At 44.0% G+C, this 23,005-nt stretch overlaps 1 protein-coding gene across 2 annotated transcripts in view; it reads left to right on the plus strand.

Moving 5' to 3' along the window:
* The first annotated feature begins 6,125 nt into the window (after positions 1-6,125).
* Vstm4 (V-set and transmembrane domain containing 4) overlaps positions 6,126-23,005 on the plus strand; it is an 89,860-nt gene continuing 72,980 nt past the window's right edge. The window contains exons 1-2 of one of the 2 annotated variants that reach the window (XR_013436227.1): positions 6,126-6,274; positions 14,353-14,751. Coding sequence is in view for 1 of the 2 variants with exons in the window: in XM_005339070.5 (XP_005339127.2) it covers positions 6,220-6,274; positions 14,353-14,751 (454 nt within the window). In the remaining variant the exon portion in view is untranslated. The remainder of the gene's footprint in view (positions 6,275-14,352; positions 14,752-23,005) is intronic. The other variant, XM_005339070.5, reaches the window with a different exon arrangement.

Raw genomic sequence — 23,005 nt, forward strand, 5'->3', positions numbered from 1 at the left:
AACTCTTAAAGGTAACATAGGTGTAAATTTGAAAACGCACCCACACAATATTCATAGCAACATTAGTCCTAATAAAAAATGAAAAATAACTATGACTAAAAAGGAAATAACATGGAAAATAGCCCATTCACTATTTCTTAGTACATTTTTGGTTTCTACAAAAAAATACCTGAAACTAGGTAATTTATAAAAAAAAAAATCTAAGTTTATATGGCTCATGGTTCTGGAGGATGGGAAATCCAAGATCACGGCTCTGGTATCTGATGGGGGTATTCTTCTTTCTGAAAACAAAACATGGTGTGGGGGTGTATCACATGGTGAGACTGAGCAAGCATGTCTGCTTGGGTCTGTCTTCCTCCTCTTATAAAGCCACTATGGGGGCCCACCTTCAAGATCTCATCTAATCCTAACTATCACCTGAAGACCCATTTCCAAGTACATTAATGTATAAATTTGGGGATTATTTCTAACACTTGAACTTTCGGGGACACATTCAGAACAGATCACACTAGACAACAGAAATTCATGGAAATATTGCAAACACAATGAAATATCCAAGTGATTATCACTAGTTGATAATTTTTTTGGGGGGTACCAGTTGACAATTTTTTCCCTTTAGTTTATATCATGTTTTGAGTTTAGCAAGTGTGTCTTCTGAGAAAAAGGCAATAAAACATTTCATGGGAACAATGCCTCAGTTTGAGATAACTTTGTGTGTGGCGGGAGCAGGGGTGTGCAGGTTCTTGTTCACATTCGTGGCCTTCAGACCACAATGTGAGAAACCTAGCTCTTGACATCTTAAACCCTGGTTCTTCGGAATTAAATCAGCTTTAATTTTCTTAGCACTTTATAGTGGATAAGGACTCAACCAACTCAAAAGAGTGAAATGGCAAAGCTGGTTTGAAAGTGTGTCCTTATTTCTCACACAGGTCGAAAGTTTTAGGTGGGAAGGACCTCAACCATGGTGGGAACCCAACTGAGAGAAAGGGTAAAGATGATGAGTCCAGACAGGAAAAAAATCACCTGCATAGGGCCATGTAAGGAGAATAACAGGAGGAGGGGAAGGAAGTGAGGAAGGTGACCAGGAGATAAAAGGAGAAACAGAAAAGTGGAGATGTTAAGAAGGTTTTCTCTGATAGGTGGCAAGTTAGTTAGGTAGTTTTCCCAGGTACGTATATGAAAACAGCACAGTGAATCCCACCACCATGTACATCCATGAGAGTGGCACTCTAACTAGAATAAGATAAACTCCCTGCTTGTATAATCATATCAAAATGGAATCTTCTGTTATTTATAACTAAAAAGAATCAATTAATAAACTATTTATACATAAAAAATAAATTGAATTATAATAGTGGAAAAAAAAAAACCAAAAAGAATAACATGTAGTTAGGTGAGATGGCACAGGAGACTGGAGCAATGCAGGTCACAGAGGCAGAAGGATCAGAAATTTGATGCCAGTCTCAGCAACTTAGTGAGACCCTGTCTCAAAAAGTAAGAAGGTCTGGGGATGTGGCTCCATGGAAAATGCCCCCGAGTTCAGTCCCCGGTACAAAAGAAAGAAAAAAGAGAGAGAGAGAAAAATAATTTGTAAGGCATGGGCCAGAAATTTGACATCACAAAGGGGGTTTGGATAAGGGTTTGATGAGAGTCCCATAAAAGTGGTTGAGATCCTATTAGAACTTTCCAAGGACATAAACAGTCTTTGAGGGGCTCAGTAATTGATACTATGTCCTCCCCAAATTCCTATGTTGAGTCAACCTCTAATACTTCAGAATGTGACTATATTTGGAGATAGAGCCTTTAAAGTAGTTAAGATAAAATGAAGGCATTAAAAGAAAACTGAGATCTCTTAAAGTAAAATTTATAGACAAATTCCTTTTTATTTTTTCCAGATAGTCTGGCCTCACCTTGAAGCTCTAGACTGAAGTGATCCTCCTGCCTTAGCCTCCCAAGTAGCTCCAACTACATGCATGTGCCACCATGCCTGATCATAGATCATTTTTATTTCTAAATTTTATTTAAAAAAAAATTTAAAACTTAAAAGAAGTTGTGAGAATAGTACACCAGTTTTCATATTCTCTTTGTCTAGCTTCAGCACTTCTCATTTTGTTTCTCTCTCTGTGTTTTTTTTTCTTTCTACATGAATATTATATAAAACATAGATACATTTATTTTTGCTGAATCCTTTAAGAGTAATCTGCAGACATCATGGCTGTTAACACCAAATACTTCAGTGTAGATCTTCTGAAGCACAAAAAGTATTCTTTTCCATATCCACACTTGGAAAATTTAGCAGTCATATGATAAACAATACAGTTCATCCATATTCAAAATTTTCCAACAATGCCAATAAGGTCCTTTTAGCAATTTTTTTCTGATCCCAAATCCCATCCAGTATCACATTGTACATTTAGTGGCTAAGTCTTTTTAACCTCCTTTATTCTGGACAATTCTTCAGTCTTTTCACTCATTGAATGTTTCAGTCAATGGAAGTAGAGGGAAGGAACTAAGATTTTTAGTCTTGAATATCAGCCGTCAATTTGAACATCAATTTGAAGGTACATTTTCTTTGTGGTCAGTTATATAGATGACCAGTCCAGTTTCTAGAAATTTCCTTGTTCCAATCTCCTTCTTCTGGAGCCTTCTAAGAACATGGGGTCCTTTATTTCTGTTCCCTGGGAGTTGGCCCAAGTTGCTGCACCCAGCCAGTTGGCACTAAACTTGGCACCAAACTCACAATTACTGCTAAGGTCACAAATGGTGCCCATCCATCACTACCTACAATGTTATAGGTTTAGAGGCGCTGTTTCTATAGGGTCAGGTATACAGCTTCACATTTTTTTTACCTTTAGGGGAAAAAGAAGTACACTTCACATCTCTCTCCCAGCTATAGGTTTCTTGAAAATTTTACCATGAATGGTTTTAGGCTTTTCCTACTGATTGGATGGATAGATGCATGATCTCTTTCTTATCCTTCCCACCATCATTCATAGATGAAAACTCTTTTATCCAGAGTCTACTTTTTGTTTATTCCCTTTTCGTGTCAATTCAAGCATGTAACTACTTGCTTTTAGTTGAAACGTGCCTATAAGCAATATGGAGGAGAAAATCTTACAATTATGTGGATACATCCAGGCTGAAAGAACAATATATAGAAATCTGCTATAGATCCAAGAAGGTATATTTACTTTTCCTTGGTGTGTTTAGTATAGGGATGTATTAGCTATATACAAAATGAAACTGATTACAAAACTATACAATACTCTTTCATCCCTGACCTAGGTTCCAAAAAAATCAAATGCATTTATTTTGAATCTGGATTTCTATGATTCTTTCAGTGGTGACTGATTAAACCTAGAATTGGTTGAGTGTTCAATGCCCAGGGACCTGGATCAACTTTAGAATAATCTGAATGTAGCTGGACATGGTGTTGCATGCCTGTAATCCAAAAGACTCAAGAGGTTGAGGCAGGAGGACCTTAAAGTTCAAGGACAGCCTCAGACCCTGAGAGCTGAGGATGTAGCTCAGCGGTAAAGCACTCCTGGATTCAATTCCCAGCAACAATAAAATAAAATAGGAAGGAAGGAAGGAGAAAAGAAAAAAAAGTATGATCTGAATGCCTATTTAGAAACCTCAGTTGGGAATTTTTAGGAAAGTAATCATTTTTTTAAAAAAATTTGAATATTATTCTCATTAAGAACAAAATTAGATCTATAGAGCCAGGGCTAAATAAATAAATCAGTAGAGGTTTTCAAATCATCGAAAGCTTGTGCATGAGTTAGTAGGGAACAGGGGCAAGGGAAAGATCAGGAAGGTTTCTGCTAAAGTAGTCTAGAACAGCAAAAATACTATTTCACTGTGATCACTGGTTATGGGGACTGAAAATATCCTCCCATTCCTGTTTCATGAAGCAAAGGTCTCACCAAGATGTTCTGCTAGATCACTTGAGAAGCTGAGAAGTACTGACAGAGCACCCAGTTGAAAACAGTACAATGCTATGTATCACAAAATTGCAAGAAAAGCACTTTCCAGCCCCAAATCTCCAGTAAGCACCAATGTGGGCAAAGAGAAAACAGGAAAAAGTGTGTCTGGGTTGAACATTTGCTCAGTTCTGCAAGGACAGACTGATATTTAGAAATACACAAAACCCAAGCAGGATTTGGTTCCCTAAAGTGTGGCCAATAAGTCTTCTCCACCAGCTGGGAGACTTAACTGCAAGCAGCACAGCTGGGGTTGGAGGTCATGGAGGACATCAAACAGCCCCTCAGCTCCCTGCTCATGTGTATTCATGTTGACATGCCATTTTACAGATGTCACTTTAGAGTAATGTTCAGAGAGATCATCTTGCTCAAAGATCCACAGCTGTTGCTCAGTATGTGACGTGAGTATGCTTTCAGAACTATCTTCCAGATAACCTAGAGCCCCTTTTCCAGAACTTTCTCCCCAGTCTGGCCAAACACTGCCATGGGCTCCAGGTCCAAGCTGGCAATCTACAGTCAGAATTCAAGTACCCAGTTCATATACTTGGTGGCCCACAGAACCCTGGACAGGTCTCCAGTCCTTTTTGAGTTTACTAATCTATAAAGTGACCTGGGACTTCACATGGGATATTTGGGTTGCTTGCTTATTCATGCATAGTGGTTTTCGAGCTCTTTTCCGGAAAAGATAGGAACATTTGCATTTCTGAGCTACAGGATTCCATTTGACCTTCTTGTCCTTGGTATTAGACCCAGTGACCTTGCAGCCAGCTAACCATCTCAGGACTTTCCACAGACCTGGCTGAGAGGGGTTGCTTTCTATTTCTGTTGCCTCCGTGGTTAGCTCATGCCCTGCAGGCCCTGCTCCATGGGAGATTCTCCAGCTGGGAGATCCCAAAGGACTCAAAAGACCCCAGGAAGTGCCTGCTTTCTAGAGGGCTCACAAAACAGTTGTATCACTGGCCTGAGCTCCAGGAATGAATGGTCCCTTGGGACTGGCCCTGAGGTTCAGCACCATCTCTGCCTCCGCCACCCCTTCTCCCTCTGCTTAGTGGTAAAGATATGGGAACCTCTTTATCCATCACTTCATCCTCCCGGGACCTGCTCTCCATCAGGACCTTCCTGCTGGCTGCCACTCTCCTTTTTTGTAAGCCCACAAAACCCTCCCTTGATACACACACACACACACACACACACACACACACACACAGTGTACCCAATACAGATTTTTCTTGCTTAGAAATCCTGAGCTAACACACCAGTTAAGGTCAGATCCCAAGTTTACAGCCATCATGAAGAGACCATGCCGTGACTCAGAGGCACCTGTGGTGGGGCCTTTGTCACTGTTCCCTGCCAAGTGATGTGGGTCTGTTCCTTTATCTCCCTGCTCCTGCATCCCTACCTATATTAATAATAGTAAATCAATGATAGCTGATGTTCATGTCAGGTGCTGGACTTCACATCTAACTGGAACTGGAACTGCCTTTCTTGATCTTAAAGACCTTGAGGGACGGACCTGTTTCCCCATTGTACAGATAGGCACATGAGAATTAAGGAGCTGTCCTAGGGTCTCACTGTGGAAGGATTTGGTAACATTGTGCAAACCACTTAGCAAAGGACAGGCTGAGGGCGCCCTAAATAGTCATAATTGTTAACAGTTTCCACATTTTCTGGATTTGCCTGTGTGAACCCTTTAATTTTCCAGGAGTCCAAAACCGGGTCCCGGATCTCCAACTTTAGGCAGCAGAAGAGGGCTGGCTTCTCCTTCCTACTCTACTCTGGGGCTTATAAAGGTCCCTGTGGCGTAGTGGCAGGAGATCCTCGAACAGCCAGTGAGTCTCAGGTCAAGGGTTTGGTAGATGTACTCCCGCCCCCAACCTCCCCACGGGCTTCCCCTGAGGAATCACAGTGTCCTTGGGGGCAAGAGACCAACAAGCCCTTTGCAGCTCTGTGTTTTCCGAGTCAGAGCAACCACCTGTCAGCACCTCAATTGTCTCATCTGAGAAATGGACGTGGCAAAAGGAGACACCCACGGGTCACTGAACGAGCGGAATGCGAGGCCTCTCCACTGGCCCATCGCAGGGCCAAGGGACCCAGAAGCCCTGGCCCCAGAGGTGGCAGGCGGCCCGAGGGGCGGGCCGGGACCAGGGCCGGGGGCGGGCGCGGGGCGGGCTGGTGGCGGCCAGGCCTGGCGGCGGCGGCGCTCTCCCGCGTCACAGCGCCGGGCGGCGGCGGGGAGATGCGGCTCCTGGCGCTGGTGGCGGCGTTGCTGCTGGCGCGGGCTCCGGCCCCGGGTAAGCGCAGTGGGGCGGGCGGGCAGGGAGCGCGAGGTCGGGAGGGGGGCCGGGAGCCAGCGCTGGGGGCGTTGGGGGCCTGGTGGGGAGGCCCTGTCGCCTCGGGTCCCCGCTCCGCGCCCGCTGGCAGGGGGACCGGGACTGCGCTGTCACTGTCGCCGGTGCGCTCGCTCTGATGGGCTCGCCAGTGGGGCGGGGCTCAGCGGCGCCTTCCTAACTTTCCGCCGAAGCCCTCCAGGGAACGCGGTTCCTTCCCGGACCTGAGCCCAGGGTCCGCACAAAAACGCTTTCAGGACACCCCGATGCCCTTCCAAGTGACAGGCCTCGGAGGGGAGGACTGGAGCAGGATCCGCAACCCCTAGATCGTGGTTTGTTTCCTTTTATTCCACAACGGACAGGACCCACCACTGTTGGCAGGCTCCTCTGGTCAGCAACTTTGCTTTAACTTTCTGCGCAGAGCAGAGTGGCTGGAAGTGGAAGTCTCCAGCTAGCTGCTGGATCTGCCCCAGCCGGAGTTGGGGGCTGCAGACTTGTCATGGGCCTTTTGAGGTGACCAGGACTGTTAGATAGGATAATCTGGGCTGGAGGAAGCCTGACCCTTTCTCACAAGAATCCGGATTCGGGCAGCCTTTCTGCCCACACTACTGGCTTGCATTTTTTTTTATTTTTAATGGCTCCAACTTGTAAATTGCTGAAGAATTTTCTTTTCTTTCTCTGGCTGGCTGCCTCCCTGCTGTCAGGACCATGCTGGCTAGAATAATAGTAATAATAATTATATCAATGGTTCACTTTTTCTGAGTGCCTATTAGGTGCCAGGTATTTCAAAGTAATAATGACAAGCTCAAATGTTTATAGATCCAAGTAACTCAGTTCATCTGGCCGGTAACCTAAGAGAGGTGCTATCATTGTCCCCATTTTGTAGATTAGGAAGCAGAGGCATGGGTTCATGAACTGACTTAAGTTCATGGACTAGTAAGCAGCAGAGTCAGGATTTGAACCCAGGAAGCCTGGCTGTAGACTCTGTGCTCACAACAGCTGAGCTGGGTGCCATTATTTTCTAAATGAGGGACTGCTGCTCAGAGTTCAGTAATTTTTCTGGGGTGATCCAGCTTCCCAGTGCTGGAGCTGGTGCTTGAACTAGTCTAGTGCACACTTGAGTCTGAGGTGGAGGGACTTAGATGCCAGAGGAAGGAAATCTATCCATTGTCCCCAGCATGTCCTGCTACAAGTGCGGTGAACCTGAAATACTGGCCATGGGACATGCTTCTTTCATGGTAGTCACTGTCTTGATGGAGAATGACAGGAAGTTTGTCTGGCTTCATCAGACTAGGCTGTCTCTCATGGCCTGCATGGAATAGCCAGCAGCCAGGAGATGCACACGGGCATCTAGGCCCTTCCTCCCTGTGCTCTGTGACCACCCAGGTGCTGTTAGAGGGTAACTGAGATTTACTGTTTAGGGGCAAGCACATTATCATGTTTCCAGAAGTCCTCAGGAACCTGGAAAGTTGGAATTTGGGATTCTTTAGAGTCTCTCCTGGCTGTGCTCCTTCTTGGATGGCATTCACCCCACATACCGGCTCTAAGTTCTTCATCCAGGACTCTTCATCACCATTGGCAAGGGAAAGCCTGGCGGAGCAGCTTACTACAGAAGTCCAGGCTCTCACCCCTGTTTTGGGGTGGAGTGGGACCTTAGTTCTACCTTTCATTTCGTAGAAAAGAAAACCAACTCGCAAAATATTAAGAGCCAAGCCTTAGTCCAGAGTGGTGGTAATGAGTTGTCTTTGAAGCCAGGTTTCCTATGTTCAGATTCTAACTTTGCCATGTGCTTTGTGAACTTGAACAAGCTGCTTAGCCTCTCTGTGCCTCCGTCCTCTTGTCTGTAAAATGGGGATTAGCAGAGTATGAGGATAAATTGGGAAAATACATATAAAGTGTTTAGAACTCTTCTTGGCATAGAGTTCACATTAGCCGATGTTCAGCCTCTATCATTGAGCAAGGTCTTGGATAAGAGCTGATTTTAGGTGATGGGCTTAATGTGAACGAATCACCCAGGGGCTGAGTCTGGTATCACTTCTGCTTAGTGGTTAGTAAACACAGGCTCCTATTGCTGTGGATTTTTAAGTAATGCCATATATTTCTTTCAGAGTTTCATTGTCATGAATTTGAACTATCTTTCCTTTAATCACTAAGAAGCTCTTTGCTGCTGATTGAGTAATTCCTTTTAAACTTAGAGGCTTCTGGGGGCCAGAGCCACCACCACCTTCCTGGCCAGATCAGAACTGAGGGACCCAGCTGTGCCCACCCCTGTGTCCTGGGCGAGCCTGGTGCCTTGGTTTTGACAGAGGACCTTCATTGCCTGCATCTGGGAGTTCTTGTGCCCCAGTCCTCAGCTGCTTCATGAGAAGTAGGTTGTGTTCTGATGGGCTGCATGGATGACTTTTTAGGCTAGTTTTCATGACATTAGTGAATGAAAATAGTGGGGTTAGACCCCTTAACTCTTATACCCAGGGAAACTTGATGCTCAAACATAACCAGTTATCTAATGAATGGGATCCAGTGCAAAATAAAAAAATTGGGGCCCTTAATTAAAAATTATTAGAATTTCAAGAAATGAACAGTAGAGGTGAAAGCCAGGGGAGGAACCCTTCCAAGCACAGGGCACTGTGTGCCTGCAGATTGTGTGCCGTGAAGCCCTCCCTGCTCAAGATCAGTGTGGGTCACTTTCTATCGCTTCCTCCTCCCCGCGCTCAGTGCATGTAAGCCACCATCTGCAGTTTAAAGCGTTTTCCTCATTGGAACCCTAGGCTTATCCTGAAAGGCATCATCTTTCCAGTTTCTAGATGAAGAAACTGAGGCTCCAAGGGTCTCCTATCTACCAGAGCTAGATCTCCAGTCTATTTGGGCACCAGCCCCTGGCTGTCCTCTCAGTCCCTCCAAGCCACCAATTGTGTTTCATTGTTTCTCCCTAGAAAGCTGGGAAGGCCTGGGACCATGCACATCCCCATCTCTTCTCCATCAGTACCATCAACCTCCTCTTCCATGCACTTTTATTTGTAGCCTATGACACTGTAGTTACATGTTTCCTGTCTTTTTCCAGAGTCACAGTTGCCCTATACCCTGGCCTTTTAGCTCCATGAAGTCAGGAATGCCATCTTCTCATTTGCACAGTGAATAACCTGGAGGAGGCAGGAATTCTGAGTGGGGACATGTTATGTGGGGGCCTACCTCTACCTCAATTCCTCAATGAAGAGTCACAAAGCAAAACGTTAAATTCCTTTTCCAGCTTGTGTGACTTAAACAATTCTCCTTTTAGTTCAGGAGAGGGAGGATCTGCCGAGACCAGCTGTGTTATCTTACCTAGAGGAGGAGGGGTGAGTGACAGCCACCCTGTCCTGTCCTGTGGCTGGCTTAGCCCAGTTGTGCCCAGCCTGTTCCTGAGGTGCCAATGCTCTGTCATTCAGGCTGACATCCATAAGGAAAAGGCCTGGGCTTCCAGGGCACTGAGCTCTCTCTAACCTACTTCTGGATGCTGGTGTGCCCTGTTTCTCATTGTCCTCCTCCCGGTGTCACGTGGTGCCTGCTGACCACAGTAGGAAAGAAGCTGCCCAACTCTTTCTCCTAGTACTGACATCAATGTCCTTCTGTGCTCCTCCTGCACCCTCTCTCATCTCCTCTCAGCTCTCGGGCTCCATGCATGTAAGCTGGGTCCCCACATTTGCAGCCACTTCTAGTGCTTGGGGAGGGTGTTGGCTTTGCTGAGAAAGCTCACTGGAAGCACAGGAGCCCCACTACCGGAGACTGCATGACCTCCAACAAAGCTTTCCGGTGAGGCAGTGTGTTCAGCTCTGTTTCAATCACCACCTTGTGCTGACCGTGGGTGTGAGTATCAGTGGAGGGCTAAGGTGAGCCTAGAACTGCCAGTTCCCAGACTGGGTGACTTAAACAATGGGAATTTATTATCTCACAGTTCCCGAGGCTGCGTTCAAGATACGGCAGAGTTGCTTTCCCCCCAGGCTTATAGATGGCATCTTCTCCCTGTGTCCTCTTGTGGTCTTCCCTCTGTCCTAATCTCCTTTTACGAGGACACCAGTCATGTTGGATTAGGGCCCACCCTGATGACCTCATTTTAATTGAATGACTTCTTTGAAGGCCCTACTCCAAATACAGCCACATTCTGAGGGGCTGGGGATTAAGACTTCAACATGTGCATTTTGTGGCTGTACACAACTCAAACCATAGCAAGGCTTTTTGCACGTCTGTGGGAGAAACAGATGTTTGGGTCATTGGTAAGAGAAAATGGGGGCAAAATGAAGGCAGGGAGGTGTGATGATAAAGAGAAAAAAAAAAAAAGGGTTCATCTCGGGAAGCCAGCTCCGTCCATTCCTTTCGTGGGAGCTGCTGATCCGGGCCTGAGGCACAGAAGTGGAAGGGTTACTAGTTTGCTTCCAAGATGGAATCTGGCCTCCCATGGGGACTGGAGCACTTGGCACGTTCTCCTGGTTTCAGTCACTATAAATAATCCCTTCTTCATGCAGCGTTAACAGGAGGAGCCCGGGGCGTGGGGTCCACAGCACCATCATCCCACCCATATTGTTTCCATTTCCTGCTTCCCAGCTCTCCTGGACTCCAGTGGGGGGCTCCGGGGGTGGGGCAGGCTGGACTTGGATTCTGGAAGCCAGCTGCTGCATCTCTGAGCTCTCCCTCCTCCTGCCCAGCCCCCTGCGCCTGTTGGGGTGGGGTCAGCCTGGGGTCCCAGCTGCTTCCTTGCTCATCAGGGAGCCCCGCCACAAGCCCCCATGTGCTTCAGACAGGGCCTCAGCAGTTGGGTAGAAACACAGTCGGTCTAATCTAACATGGCATGTGGGCAAGATGCCCGCCAGGTGGGTGAGAGGCAAGGAGGAAGTGGGCCAATTCCTCTTCTACTGCCCTTCATGAGTGACTCTGGACAATAGTAGGATTGTTACTGCAAAAGCCAGGCACCTGCTCACAGGATACTCTAGAATCCAAGAATTATAATTCGATCATATCCATAAGATGCCTTTTGTCATGTAAAATAACATTTGCATGTTCCCCCAGAAATTGAGGCAGGACATCTTGACTACCTGTCAATCTGTATTTCCCAAGTATGTGCCTGGGCTGGCCTTGTTCATCCTCACTGTAAACACTGAGGGCCTCAAACCTGTTCACGATGTGCTTAGAGTTCAGCTGAGCATTGGTGTTTTTTTCTTAAGTTCACTTCTATCTTTCTTTTCTTTTTTTTTTTTTTAAGATAACCAAAGACTGCCATGGTGTAGTGTGTTCTTATCTCAATCCCCTTGTGAATGTTACTTTACATGACAAAAGGCACTCTATGGACATTCTTAAGATTTCTGAATTATGCTGGAGAGTTCTTAGGACTAATGCCTGGCTTCTATGAGAAATGAAATGAAAGAAAATGGATGCTCAAGTCATAACTCTTGAGGTGTTCAGTCTACTAATATCAGTAGTGGAAACCATTGAAGAGGATGAGTGCTATGGATTGACCATGGTATATCCCCTCTAAAACTCAGGTTGAAATTAAATATTTCCATTATGAGATATTAAAAGCTGGGACCATATACTAGTCCACAGCTTTTGGTCATTGTTACCAAAATACCTGACAAGAACAAGGTAGAATAGACAAGTTTATTTGGGTTCATGATTTCAGAGGTTCCGTCTATGATGGGCTGGCTCCATTTCTCTGGGCCCAACATGAGGCAGAACATCATGGCACCCGGGCATGGTAGAGAGAAGTAGCTGGGAAGGAGAGGGGGTGGGGGAGAGAGGGGAGGGGAGAGAAAAGCCTGGGACAAAACATTATCTGCAAGGGCACACCCCAGTGACCCACTTCCTTTAGCCACACCCTACCAGCCTACAGTTACCACCAGTGGTCCATTCAAACTATCAATCCATCAAATGGATGCATCCATTGATTAAGTTCTAGGTCTCATGATCTGATCATTTCACTTTTGAACATTCCTGCATTGTCCATTGCTTCAACTTATTGTGGTGGGAGTATCTCATATCCAAACGGTAATCAACCTTTAGTAAATGATGAGGCTCCATTTTCACAAATGAGTTAATGGGTTAATAAATTATCATGAGGTTGATTCTGCTGTAAAAGTCAGTTGGACAAGGTCTCAAACACCCTTGTCTCTGCCATGTCATGCCTGTGTCACCTCAGGATGCTGCCAGCAAGATGCCATAACCAGATGTGGCTCCTCAACTTTGAACCAGAGCCAAGTTAAGCCACTTTTCTTTATCACTTCCTAGTCTGTGTTATTATTAGAAACTGGAAAAAGACCAATGACATATCGATGGGATTTTTACAATGAAGGATGTTTTTTATGTGACAAGCCTCACCTGACCCCATTACAGCTTCAACTTTGTTCATCCACAGTCTCTGCCAGATGTTCAGATTGTGATCTCTTTCTTTTTCTTCCTTCTTGTTTATCTGTAGCACTGACCAGGTGACAAAGCTTTTGTTGACTCTTTGATCTGGGGCTCAAGTTCCTTCATGTGACCAGAGGGAGACATTGGAGGTCTGACAATTGTGGGTTTGGATCACCCTAGAAGGAGACATTGGGGCTCTGACAATTGTGGGTTTGGATTACCCTGGGGATACCTGCTTGTTGGTTGGTTGCAAAGGCAGCAGTGGTAAACACCTGTGAAGTGTAGGAATAGGGACACAGGACCTGGTGAGAGGACAGCACTGATTGTATAGAAAGAGGTTCCAGCATTCTGGGCAAAGCATCTTTTTTCATGGGTTCTGTCTGCCAGTTTCTTATTTTGTTTTCTGTTGCTATAACAAAGTACCTGGGGCTTGGTAATTTATAAATAAGAGAAATTTATTTGGCTCATGTTTCTGGAAGCTGAGAAGTCCATGAGCATAACACTGGCATCTGCTCAGTGTCTGGTAGAGGCCTTCTTGCTGCACCTTAACATGGTTGGGGGCATCGCATGAAAAGGCAGAGCAAGCATGCCAGGTCTCTCTCTTTTTATAAAGTCACTAATACCCTCGTGGAGCCCTACTCTCATGACCTCATCTAATCCTAATCACTCCCAAGGCCCACCTCCAAATGCCATTAAGCTATGATTTGGGGAATTGTTTTGACACATGAACTTTGTGAGACACATTTAAACCATAATATGGGGAGGCTCCCCCTGGGGGCTCCGGGACAGCATCGTCTCTCTGCACAGCCACCCTACACTAAGAACAGTGGGTCTTTGGAAAAGTGAGCAACGCTCAGTCTCTCTGCGACCTGCTGAGTGGTTGGGTGGGCATCAGGGTGTCTCCATTAAAGACCAGCTCAGGGAAGGATGTGACTGGGAGAAGGAGTCTGGTCCTAATGAAGAAACCCACACAGAAAAAGGTTGATGGGGAATGGAGTTCTGAAGCCTCTTTTGGGGTGTTGGGCGAGTCCTTCGACTCTTCCTGTTCCTGAGGCTTGTTTTCTCTTCTTGCATGTCAACCGAGAGCTCTGATGTTTTCCATTAGTGGTACGAGTGCAGCATCCTGCTTGACCATTACTGAGCCTGTTCCCTGGTTAGTGTTGAAATAGCTCAGATGGAGAAAGAGGGAATAAAGGCAGGCTCAGCCCTGTGGTGGCAGACCGTCAGAGGAGGTGGCTCGTCCCTGACCCTGGGCAGATCTGACCCTGTCCAGAGACCTTGGGGAGGCTGACAGGGGAGATGGGATGTGGTGTGCTGAACATTTTTAAGGGGTTGCAAACTTCCAGATTTTTTTGTGTGACAACAAATTTACCATTTTTGAAACATGTCAGCCAGGTGGATGGTGTTTGGCATCCCATGTGAATGAGATTGTCCATAGGTGAGCACATGGTAGGCCACCGAGGCTCTGAGCACATGGTAGGCCACCGAGGCTCTCTTCAGAAGAACCTCTCCTCCGACCATCAGGAAGGTGGGGAGTGGACATGGAAGGTACAGGGCCGCCTGTCTCCCTGGTCGTGCTGAGCACTCGGCTCCACTGTGGACTGGCCACGTGAGGACAGGCTGTAGCCTTTGATCATCATTCTCTCTTTTCCCCCTTTTCTCTGCAGAGGTCTGCGGGGCTCTCAATGTCACCGTGTCCCCAGGGCCTGTGGTTGACTACCTGGAGGGGGAAAACGCCACCCTCCACTGCCATGTCTCCCAGAAGAGGCGGAAGGACAGCCTGTTGGCCGTGCGCTGGTTCTTTGCACGTTCGAACTCCCAGGAGGCCTTGATGGTCAAGATGACCAAGCTCCGGGTGGTGCAGTACTACGGGAACTTCAGTCGCAGCGCCAACAGGCAGAGGCTTCGCCTGCTGGAGGAGAGGCGGGGGACGCTCTACAGGCTCTCCGTGTTGACCCTTCAGCCGGCAGATCAAGGGCATTACGTCTGCAAAGTTCAGGAAATCAGCAAGCACAGGAATAAATGGACAGCCTGGTCCAACGGCTCCTCAGCAACAGAAATGAGAGGTGAGGGCCCATCTAGTCTCTCTGTGGAGAGGTAGGGTGCGGAGGCCCGGGAGGAGGCCAGGTCAGTGGTCAGTCCTGTCACAGGGCAGAGGACAATAGTTCAGCTCTGCTAGAACACACCTTGTCTGTCTGTGGGCCACAGCCACGTGGGTTGAACCATGGGGACGGGGGCAGCTTTATTTGGACATTTGGGCTGATGCGGGGTGTAGACATGGAAATGGGGACAGAAAGGAACAAGTGTCTGCCCCTAGGCCATTTAACCTGTTCTTTGGGTAAAACTTTTTTCATGTCTAACACACTGGAGTAGATGTGCTCTCTCAAAGGTAAACAAAGCCAATTAGAACATATAAAAAGGTTCATTACCTCCAAGTGAGTGTGATTATCCAGCTTGTGATTTAATGTGAATCTATTTTCAGTGAACAAAGTGAAACTTACAAAAAGCAATGGAAAGAGGATGGGGTCTTTGGTCCCTGTGGGGCCCATCAGAGTTTGCTAAGTTGCTTCCAGAAGTTAGGCTCCAACCTTCCCACAGAGGCTGGGAGACAGATTCTGTCATCAGGTGAAGGCTGGAACAAATAGGAAGTTCTTTTGCCAGCCCTGATTATCCTCAGGCAGGCACCCTGTGGAGAGCGGGTCATTCTAGGCATGCACCCCAAACTGTCAGAAATTTTGTGTTTGTTCAAGTTTTTATAGGCCTAGCTGAGAGAGGGTTCAGAGGATCTCAACTGGAGTTTGGTTAAGAAATGAGCCTTTAGCGGTGCCAGCCTCTAACTTAGATCTATGCAGCCTTGATTACTTTGGCTGGAGTGCTGGATACTCTGCAGGTGCCACGTGTCAGTAGGTCCTGATGTGAATCGCCAGGCCTAACAATAGGGCAGACTGGTGGCTCTGAGGAGCTGCCCAGCGGGACTGAACCAAGGTCAGACAACAGCTGGCTGTGAGATTCATCAGGAAGTGGGCGAAGGATCAGAGGCGGCCCTCCCTTCTTGGGGACAGATAGGAAGTGCTTGCGATAGTTTTGGAGCATTTTAGCTACCAAGTACTAAATTGAAGGTCAGCATTTTTGATTACCGGTTTTCTGTTTAAGAAGATACCTCTTGCAATTTTAACAAAACTTTCTATTGTGCACTCAACTTATATCTTTGATTGCTTTGAACTTGAATTTAGCTTGCAGAAGATCAGAGTAAAGCTGGTGGTCTCCAGCAAAAACAAAAATAATCTAATTTTATGATGTATATGTAATAAATATTAAAGGCCTTAGTGATATTGTTTTGAAAGCTTTTTGTTAAGGAACAAAACTCAGCTGTGAAGGTAGTTTTAATATTGTATATGAATATGAAACATATTGAAGAAAAATTATTCATATGAGTGGCCTTTAAACCATGTCTTTGTAATGTTTGTTAACACAGAATGATATAATAATTGAAATGCTGTGCACTTTTTTCTCCCTGAACAAATTAATTCAAGAAAACAAATGACGATTAGTATAAAAATGTATCTTGGCACAGAAAACAAAAGCTACATTAAAAAAAAATATCGGGGCTGAAGAGGGAACCCACACTGACTATCTCTTGGCTCTGAAACATAGATTGTATGTGTGTGTGTGTGTGTGTGTGTGTGTGTGTGTGTGTGTGTATTGCTTGTCTTTCCGTCCCAGTATATTCTGGAGTCATGCACTAAATCTCTTGGCAGTAATAAAGCTCTGCCAATTAGAACATATAAAAAGGTTTACTACTTTCAGATAAATGTAATCATCTAGTTTGTTATTTAATGTGAATTAGTGAGTGAAACGGGGTTTCTTCTAGAACATTTATTTGGAAACTTGCTTCAAAAACCTGAGGTAGTTTGTAAGGCTTCACTGGAAATAAAGGATCTTTCCCCTTCTATCTCCTTCCCCTCCCTCTTTTTCCTCATCCTCCCTTTTCTCTTCCCTCCTATCTCCCCTTCCCTCACTCTCCGTCTTTTTTCTCCTTCCTCTTTCCTCTCCGTCTCTCCTCTTTCTCTCTCACTGCCCTTCAGGTTCTTTTGACCTCTCACCTGGAAGTGGTTCTAACTTCACAGTGAGCTGCCTCCTGCTCGACGGCCACAGTTCATTGATGGGAAGAATGGAAACTTGATCAATGATCATAACCTACCCGATGCTCCACCGAAGCTCTGAGGGATTATGCCCAGGGGGTTAGGAAAGGTAACCCTAGGTAAAAGGCCTGAAACCAGTCTGGCTTGTTCTGGTTGGAACGTAATCTGCCTGGGCTGGAGGAAGCTTGGGGAGCCTTGGCTGGCTACTTGTCTTTTGTGGGCAAGACTGGGGCCAGCTTGCTGCTCCAGCCTCCCAGGGTGCCTTTCCTGGTGCCCTTTGTCTTGCTTATCCCTGGGGACCTTGTTTTCCTACATCTCCACTTTAGTTGTTATGTGGAAAACAAAAACATAAGCCAGCAGCAAAATGCTAGCTCTGTGGGTAAACACATTTGGGTTGGCATGTTAAACAGGACTGCCTTCGCCCACCTGCTCCACCCAGGCTCCAGAGTCTTTTCTATCATTCATTCTTTTCCCCTCCTTTCTACCAGGTTCTCAAGCCATCTGTGGGAGAGGGGAATGCTTCTTGGGCTTTCCCTTGTAACACTATCCCACTGTTGGCCCTTCACCGTGAACTTGATCATGTGCTCCTTCCTGCAATGTCCTTAATGTGGGATAAAATGGCCTTTCACTGTAAACTCCCAGAAAGAAAGACCAGGGCCGGTCTCTTCTCATCTGGCTGTTGCAAGCCTCTCTTCCAGCAGATGGAGGGGCTTGACTCATGCCAAAATATTTAAGGAATGGTTCTTGGCACAAAGTAACTGCTATAGGAGTATTGGCTCTTATTATTTGTCCTGATTTCCACATATTTGTTGTTTTCTACTGCAAAAATAATGTAGTTCAGTTTCAGAGAATATGGAAAAACACTAAAAGTGTTTAAAGAAGAAAATAAAAAAGGACTTACCATATCTTCATCCACCATGCTAATATTTCAATGTCAATCCTTCTAGTATTTTGTACAACTAAAAATATGAAACCTCACTTCAGTCTTAGTATAAATACTGTTCTGTGCCTGGCTTTTTTGACTTTGATAATTAATGTTCAAGTTTCCTTTGTTAGATATGCTTCCATAGTGTAATTTTAATGTCAGAATAGCATACCATGGTATGGATGTACCAATATTTAGCTTCCCACTTATTATATTGAACATTTAAGCTGTGCTAAATCCTTGTCAGTTAACCTCCAGAAATGTCACTGTTTAGTATAAGTCCTAGTAATAAAGTTTCTGGGTACAAATGTATACCCAACTTAAACATTGATGCTAGAATAGTTAATAAATTTATTTTCCCACCAGCATTAAAAATAACTTTTTCCATAGATTCATCTTTATAACCATGATGGTTGGTTTTCTGTGTTCATTTGATTGGGCTTAGGGATGCCCAGATTGCTGACAAATCATGATTGCTAGATGTGTTGTTTCTGGTTCTCTGAATCTTATTTCTTAGAACCCTGACTAATTCAATAACATATACTTTTTGAGGATGATGGTGATGATGATGATGATGATGATGATGATGATAATATGACAAATATGTGGAAACAGTGCCTGTCACATAATTGAACCTCAGTAAATACTTGATAAATGTATGAAGTGCTCTTTGTGAGGTGGAATTAGCATCCCTTGCTGTGGATACCTTTGAGGTAGACATGACAAGGTGGATGTAATCACTCTCTCTGGGAAACCCACATCTCTTTCCCTTGAACTATTCTAGTTGTACATCTTATTTGAGGCCCCATATCCATCCTTCCTCTTCCACTGTACCTTCTTTGAGTTTGCCAAACCACAGAAAGTATGACATCCTGCAGATTGTATATTTTTGGCACTCTTGACACCACTTTATATAGTAACTTCAGGGAATGATGTAAAAAATGTGTATATGAGTAAAAAACAAGAAAAATACAAAAATGTAAAAAGTCGATGGACCTAATGTCCGCTGCTTTGCTCCTAGCCCCACAAGTAATCATCATCCACATTCCACATTTGGTTTAGATCTTTCAAGTCCTTCTTCTACTGACATTCATACATATCCTCATAAGAATATTTTAACAATAGCACGTGTATTGATTTATAATTATCGTTGATGGTATCATATGTATTTTTTTTTTTTGCTGGCATTATATAGTGAAATAAGACCAATCTGAATCCAATCATTCCCACAGTGATGGACTTCCAATTTTCTCCATACAAACAGTGATTTAGTGAACAGCTTTGTTTGCACTTCCAAGTATCTTTGTTGATTGGATTCCTGGAAAGGGATTGCTGGGCCTAAGGCTGTGCATATTTAAATTTTTAATAGACAATGCCAAATTAAGTTATATACTTGTAACCTACAATGGTGGGACAATCACAGGATACACATCCCCATTTCAAAAAAACATATATGAGACCATAGAAAGGATGAATGAAAACCAAGTAGGATTAAAAACTCAGGAATGTGATCTTAAAATCTGCAAATCTGTAGCTTCAGATCTGGCATCTGGAGCACTCCGTGGCATGACATGAGCTCCAGAGGACTTGTGCAGTCCTGCTCTCATGACTTTGCTAGTTGCAGCCCACAAGACTACTCTCTTAGAATCCTCTGCTTGTTGCCTGTTTTCTTGGCAGACATCACACGTTCCTGGCATCTCTAACTTCCCGGGGTCCCCACTGTAACTTCTCAGGGGCTGTCAATAGGGATTCTGACCCCGCCCCACACTGCTTGCTCTCTGAAATCTTGGTGGAAGCCTCCATGATCTCACAACTCTTGCTTTCTGCATGTCTGCAAAACAAAGATCACATGGATGTCACCAACATCTGCCACCTGCAGACCTGCTTGGACGAGCTGTGGTGGCCTCTGAGTGCTAGAATGGCTGAGCACTATGAAATGAATCCCGGGGGAGCAACTTCCTAGTTGTTTCAGTCCTGTGCAAGTAGGGTGCACCAAAACTCTCTCCTCAAAGAAATCTCTTTCAGACCTCTTTTAGCCTTTGACATTCTTGAGCTGGCCACCAGTGGGATCAGGTCAATGCCCGAGATACCCTCAAGGCATCTTTCCTATTGTGCAAAGGAATGATGTCTTTTTTTTTTTTTTTTTTTTTTTGTCTTTTTTCTTCAGAGCTTGTGGGTCAAATTTATTTATTCTAGGAAATGCTTTTTTTTTTTCTTTTTTTTTTTTTTTATTGGTTGTTCACAACATTACAAAGCTCTTGACATATCATACTTCGAACAATAGTTTCAAGTGAGTTATGAACTCCCATTTTTACCCCAAATACAGATTGCAGAATCACATAGGTTACACATTCACATTTTTACATAATGCCAGAAGACATAAAGGAGGAATGATGTCTTTTTAATGGTGCCAATTTCTTTAGCTATCACACCCTCAACTTTTCACAAGTTTCTTTTCTAGACAAAATGCAAGTTTTTGGAATCTTTCAACTCTGTCTTTTCCTCAAAATTAGCCACGGTAACTCCAGCTAAAAGCAGCCAGTGATTCCCGTGCTATAGCTTGAATGGTGAAAATTCAAATTTCTTTCACCAGATTAATTAGTCCACCACCTTTAAACTCAGCCTCACAGAAAGTTTCAGGATATGGACAAAATGTAGAAAAGTTCTTTGCCAGAAAGTATCATGAATGGCTTTTTGTACAATTCCCAGTTGAGTCCTCATTCCTGTATGAAACCTCATGAGCACAGTATTTACTGTCCTAATTCCTGTCAGCATTTGATCTTCATCCGCATCAGAATCACCCATTAAGCTCTGCTTACAATGTTCCAAGTTTTCTCTAGTGGGCTTCTCCTGACTTTTCCAAATGTATCCCACCAACCAGTTCCAAAGGTTTCTGAGCAACATTATTAGAGAGTGTCACAGCAACAACTCCACTACTCAGCACCAATTTTCTGTCAGCTTTCTGTCACTGTGACAAAATACCTGGGAAAATTAACTCAGAGGAGGAAATATTTATTTTGGCTCAGGGTTTCAGTCCTTAGTCATTTGACCATTGCTCTGATCTTGTGGCAAAGCAGAGCATTACAGAAGGAGTGTATGTTGGGGTAAAATGACTCATGGTAGATGGGAAGCAGAGGAGAGGGTTTGGGGAATGATTAGGGACAAAATATAGTCTTCAAGGACATGCCCTCAGTGACCTACTTATTCTAACTAGGTCACACCTCAAAAGGTTTCACTACCTTCCCAATAAGGCTAACAACTGGAGACTGCACCTGCAACCCATGAGCCTTTGGGAGACATTCCAGATCCAAACCATAACACTCGTTCATCTTTTTGAAATATGCTTTTTGAAAAATTTACTTATGTATTTATTCTAATTAGTTATATATGACTTCAGAATGCATTTTGATTCGTTGTACACAATTTGCAGCACAACTTTTCATTTCTTTGGTTGTACATGATGTAGCATCACACCATATGTGTACCTACGGTAATGATATCCATTTCATTCTACCATCTTTCATGCCCCAATACTCTCTCTTCTTCCCTCCCTCTCTTTTATTCCCAATCAAAGTCCCTCCATTTTTCCTATGACCCACCCCCTCCCATTATGGATCAGCATCCACTTATCAGAGAGAACATTTGGCCTTTGGTTTTTGGGCATTGGCTTACTTCACTTTGCATGATATTTTCCAATTCCACCCATGTACCTGCAAATGCCATAGTTTTATTCTCTTTTACTGCTGAGTAATATTCCATTGTGTATATAGACCACAGTTTCTTTAACCATTCATCTATTGAAGGGCATCTAGGTTGCTTCCACAGTTTAGTGACTGTGAATTGAGCTGCTATAAACCTTGATGTGGCTACATTACTATAGTATGCTGATTTTAAGTCCTTTGGGTATAGACCGAGGAGTGGGATAGCTGGATCAAATGGTGGTTCCATTCCAAGTTTTCAAAGGAATTTCCATACTGTTTCCAGAGTGGTTGCACCAATTTGCAGTCCCTTCAGCTATGTATGAGTGTGCCTTTTCTCCTACATTCTCACCAACACTTATTGTTGTTTTTATTCTTGATAACTGCCACTCTGACTGGTGTGAGATGAAATCTTAGAGTAGTTTTGATTGGCATTTCTCTAATTATTAGAGATGCTGAGCATTTTTTCATATATTTGCTGATCAATTGTCTATCTTCTTCTGAAAAGTGTCTATTCAGCTCCTTAGTCCATTATTAGTTGAGTTGGTTTTTTTTTTTTTTTTTTGGTATTAAGTTTTTTGAGTTCTTTAGTGCTCTGACATGTGTGTGGCAAAAATTTGCTCCCAAAATGTAGGCTCTCTCTTCACCTCATTGATTGTTTCTTTTGCTGAGAAGAAGCTTTTTAGTTTGAATCCACCCCATTTACTGATTCTTGATTTTTTATTTCTTGCACTTTAGGAGTCTTGTGAAGGAAGTCAGGGCCTAATCCGACCCAATAAAGATTTGGGCTTTATTAAGTACAGGGTCTCTGGTCTAATTCCTAAGTCCTTGATCCACGTTGAGTTGAGTTTTGTGCATGGTAAGAGATAGGGGTTTAGTTTTATTTTGCTACATTTGGATTTCCAGTTTTCCCAACACCGTTTGTTGAAGAGGCTATCTATTCTCCAATGTATGTTTTTGGTGCCTTTGTCTAATATGAGATAACTGTATTTATGTAGGTTTGTTTCTGTGTCTTCTCTTCTGTACCATTGGTCGACATGTCTATTTTGGTGCCAATACCATGCTGTTTTTGTTACTGTAGCTTTGTAGCAGCATTTAAGGTCTGGTATTGTGATGCCTCCTCTTCACTCTTCTTGCTAAGCATTGCTTTGGCTATTTTGAGTCTCTTATTTTTCCAAATGAATTTCATGATTGCTTTTTTTTATTGATATCCATTTCTATAAAAGGTATGTAGTACCTAACATACTGTTTGTTTTAAAATAGTAACCTGTCCTCCCTATATTCCATATTCAATAGATAATTCCCTGTCTTGAAATCTCCATTTTTTCATTAACTTAATTTCTACATTTAAATGTAAAATGTGTACATCTCATCAGTATAATTCTATCTTAAATACTATAGAATAGGACAAATCTCTTCACTATTCTGTAAATCAATATCTTGGCTATTTTTTCATATTGAATTGAGAAACAATTAGTAAGATTTATGTTGGGATTTTATTGACTTTATAGATTTCTTTGGGGTGAGCATCTGCATCTGTATTAATCTTTTTCTA

The sequence above is a fragment of the Ictidomys tridecemlineatus genome, chromosome 1 (genome assembly GCF_052094955.1).
Source record: "Ictidomys tridecemlineatus isolate mIctTri1 chromosome 1, mIctTri1.hap1, whole genome shotgun sequence".
In the NCBI taxonomy this organism is placed as follows: domain Eukaryota; kingdom Metazoa; phylum Chordata; class Mammalia; order Rodentia; family Sciuridae; genus Ictidomys; species Ictidomys tridecemlineatus.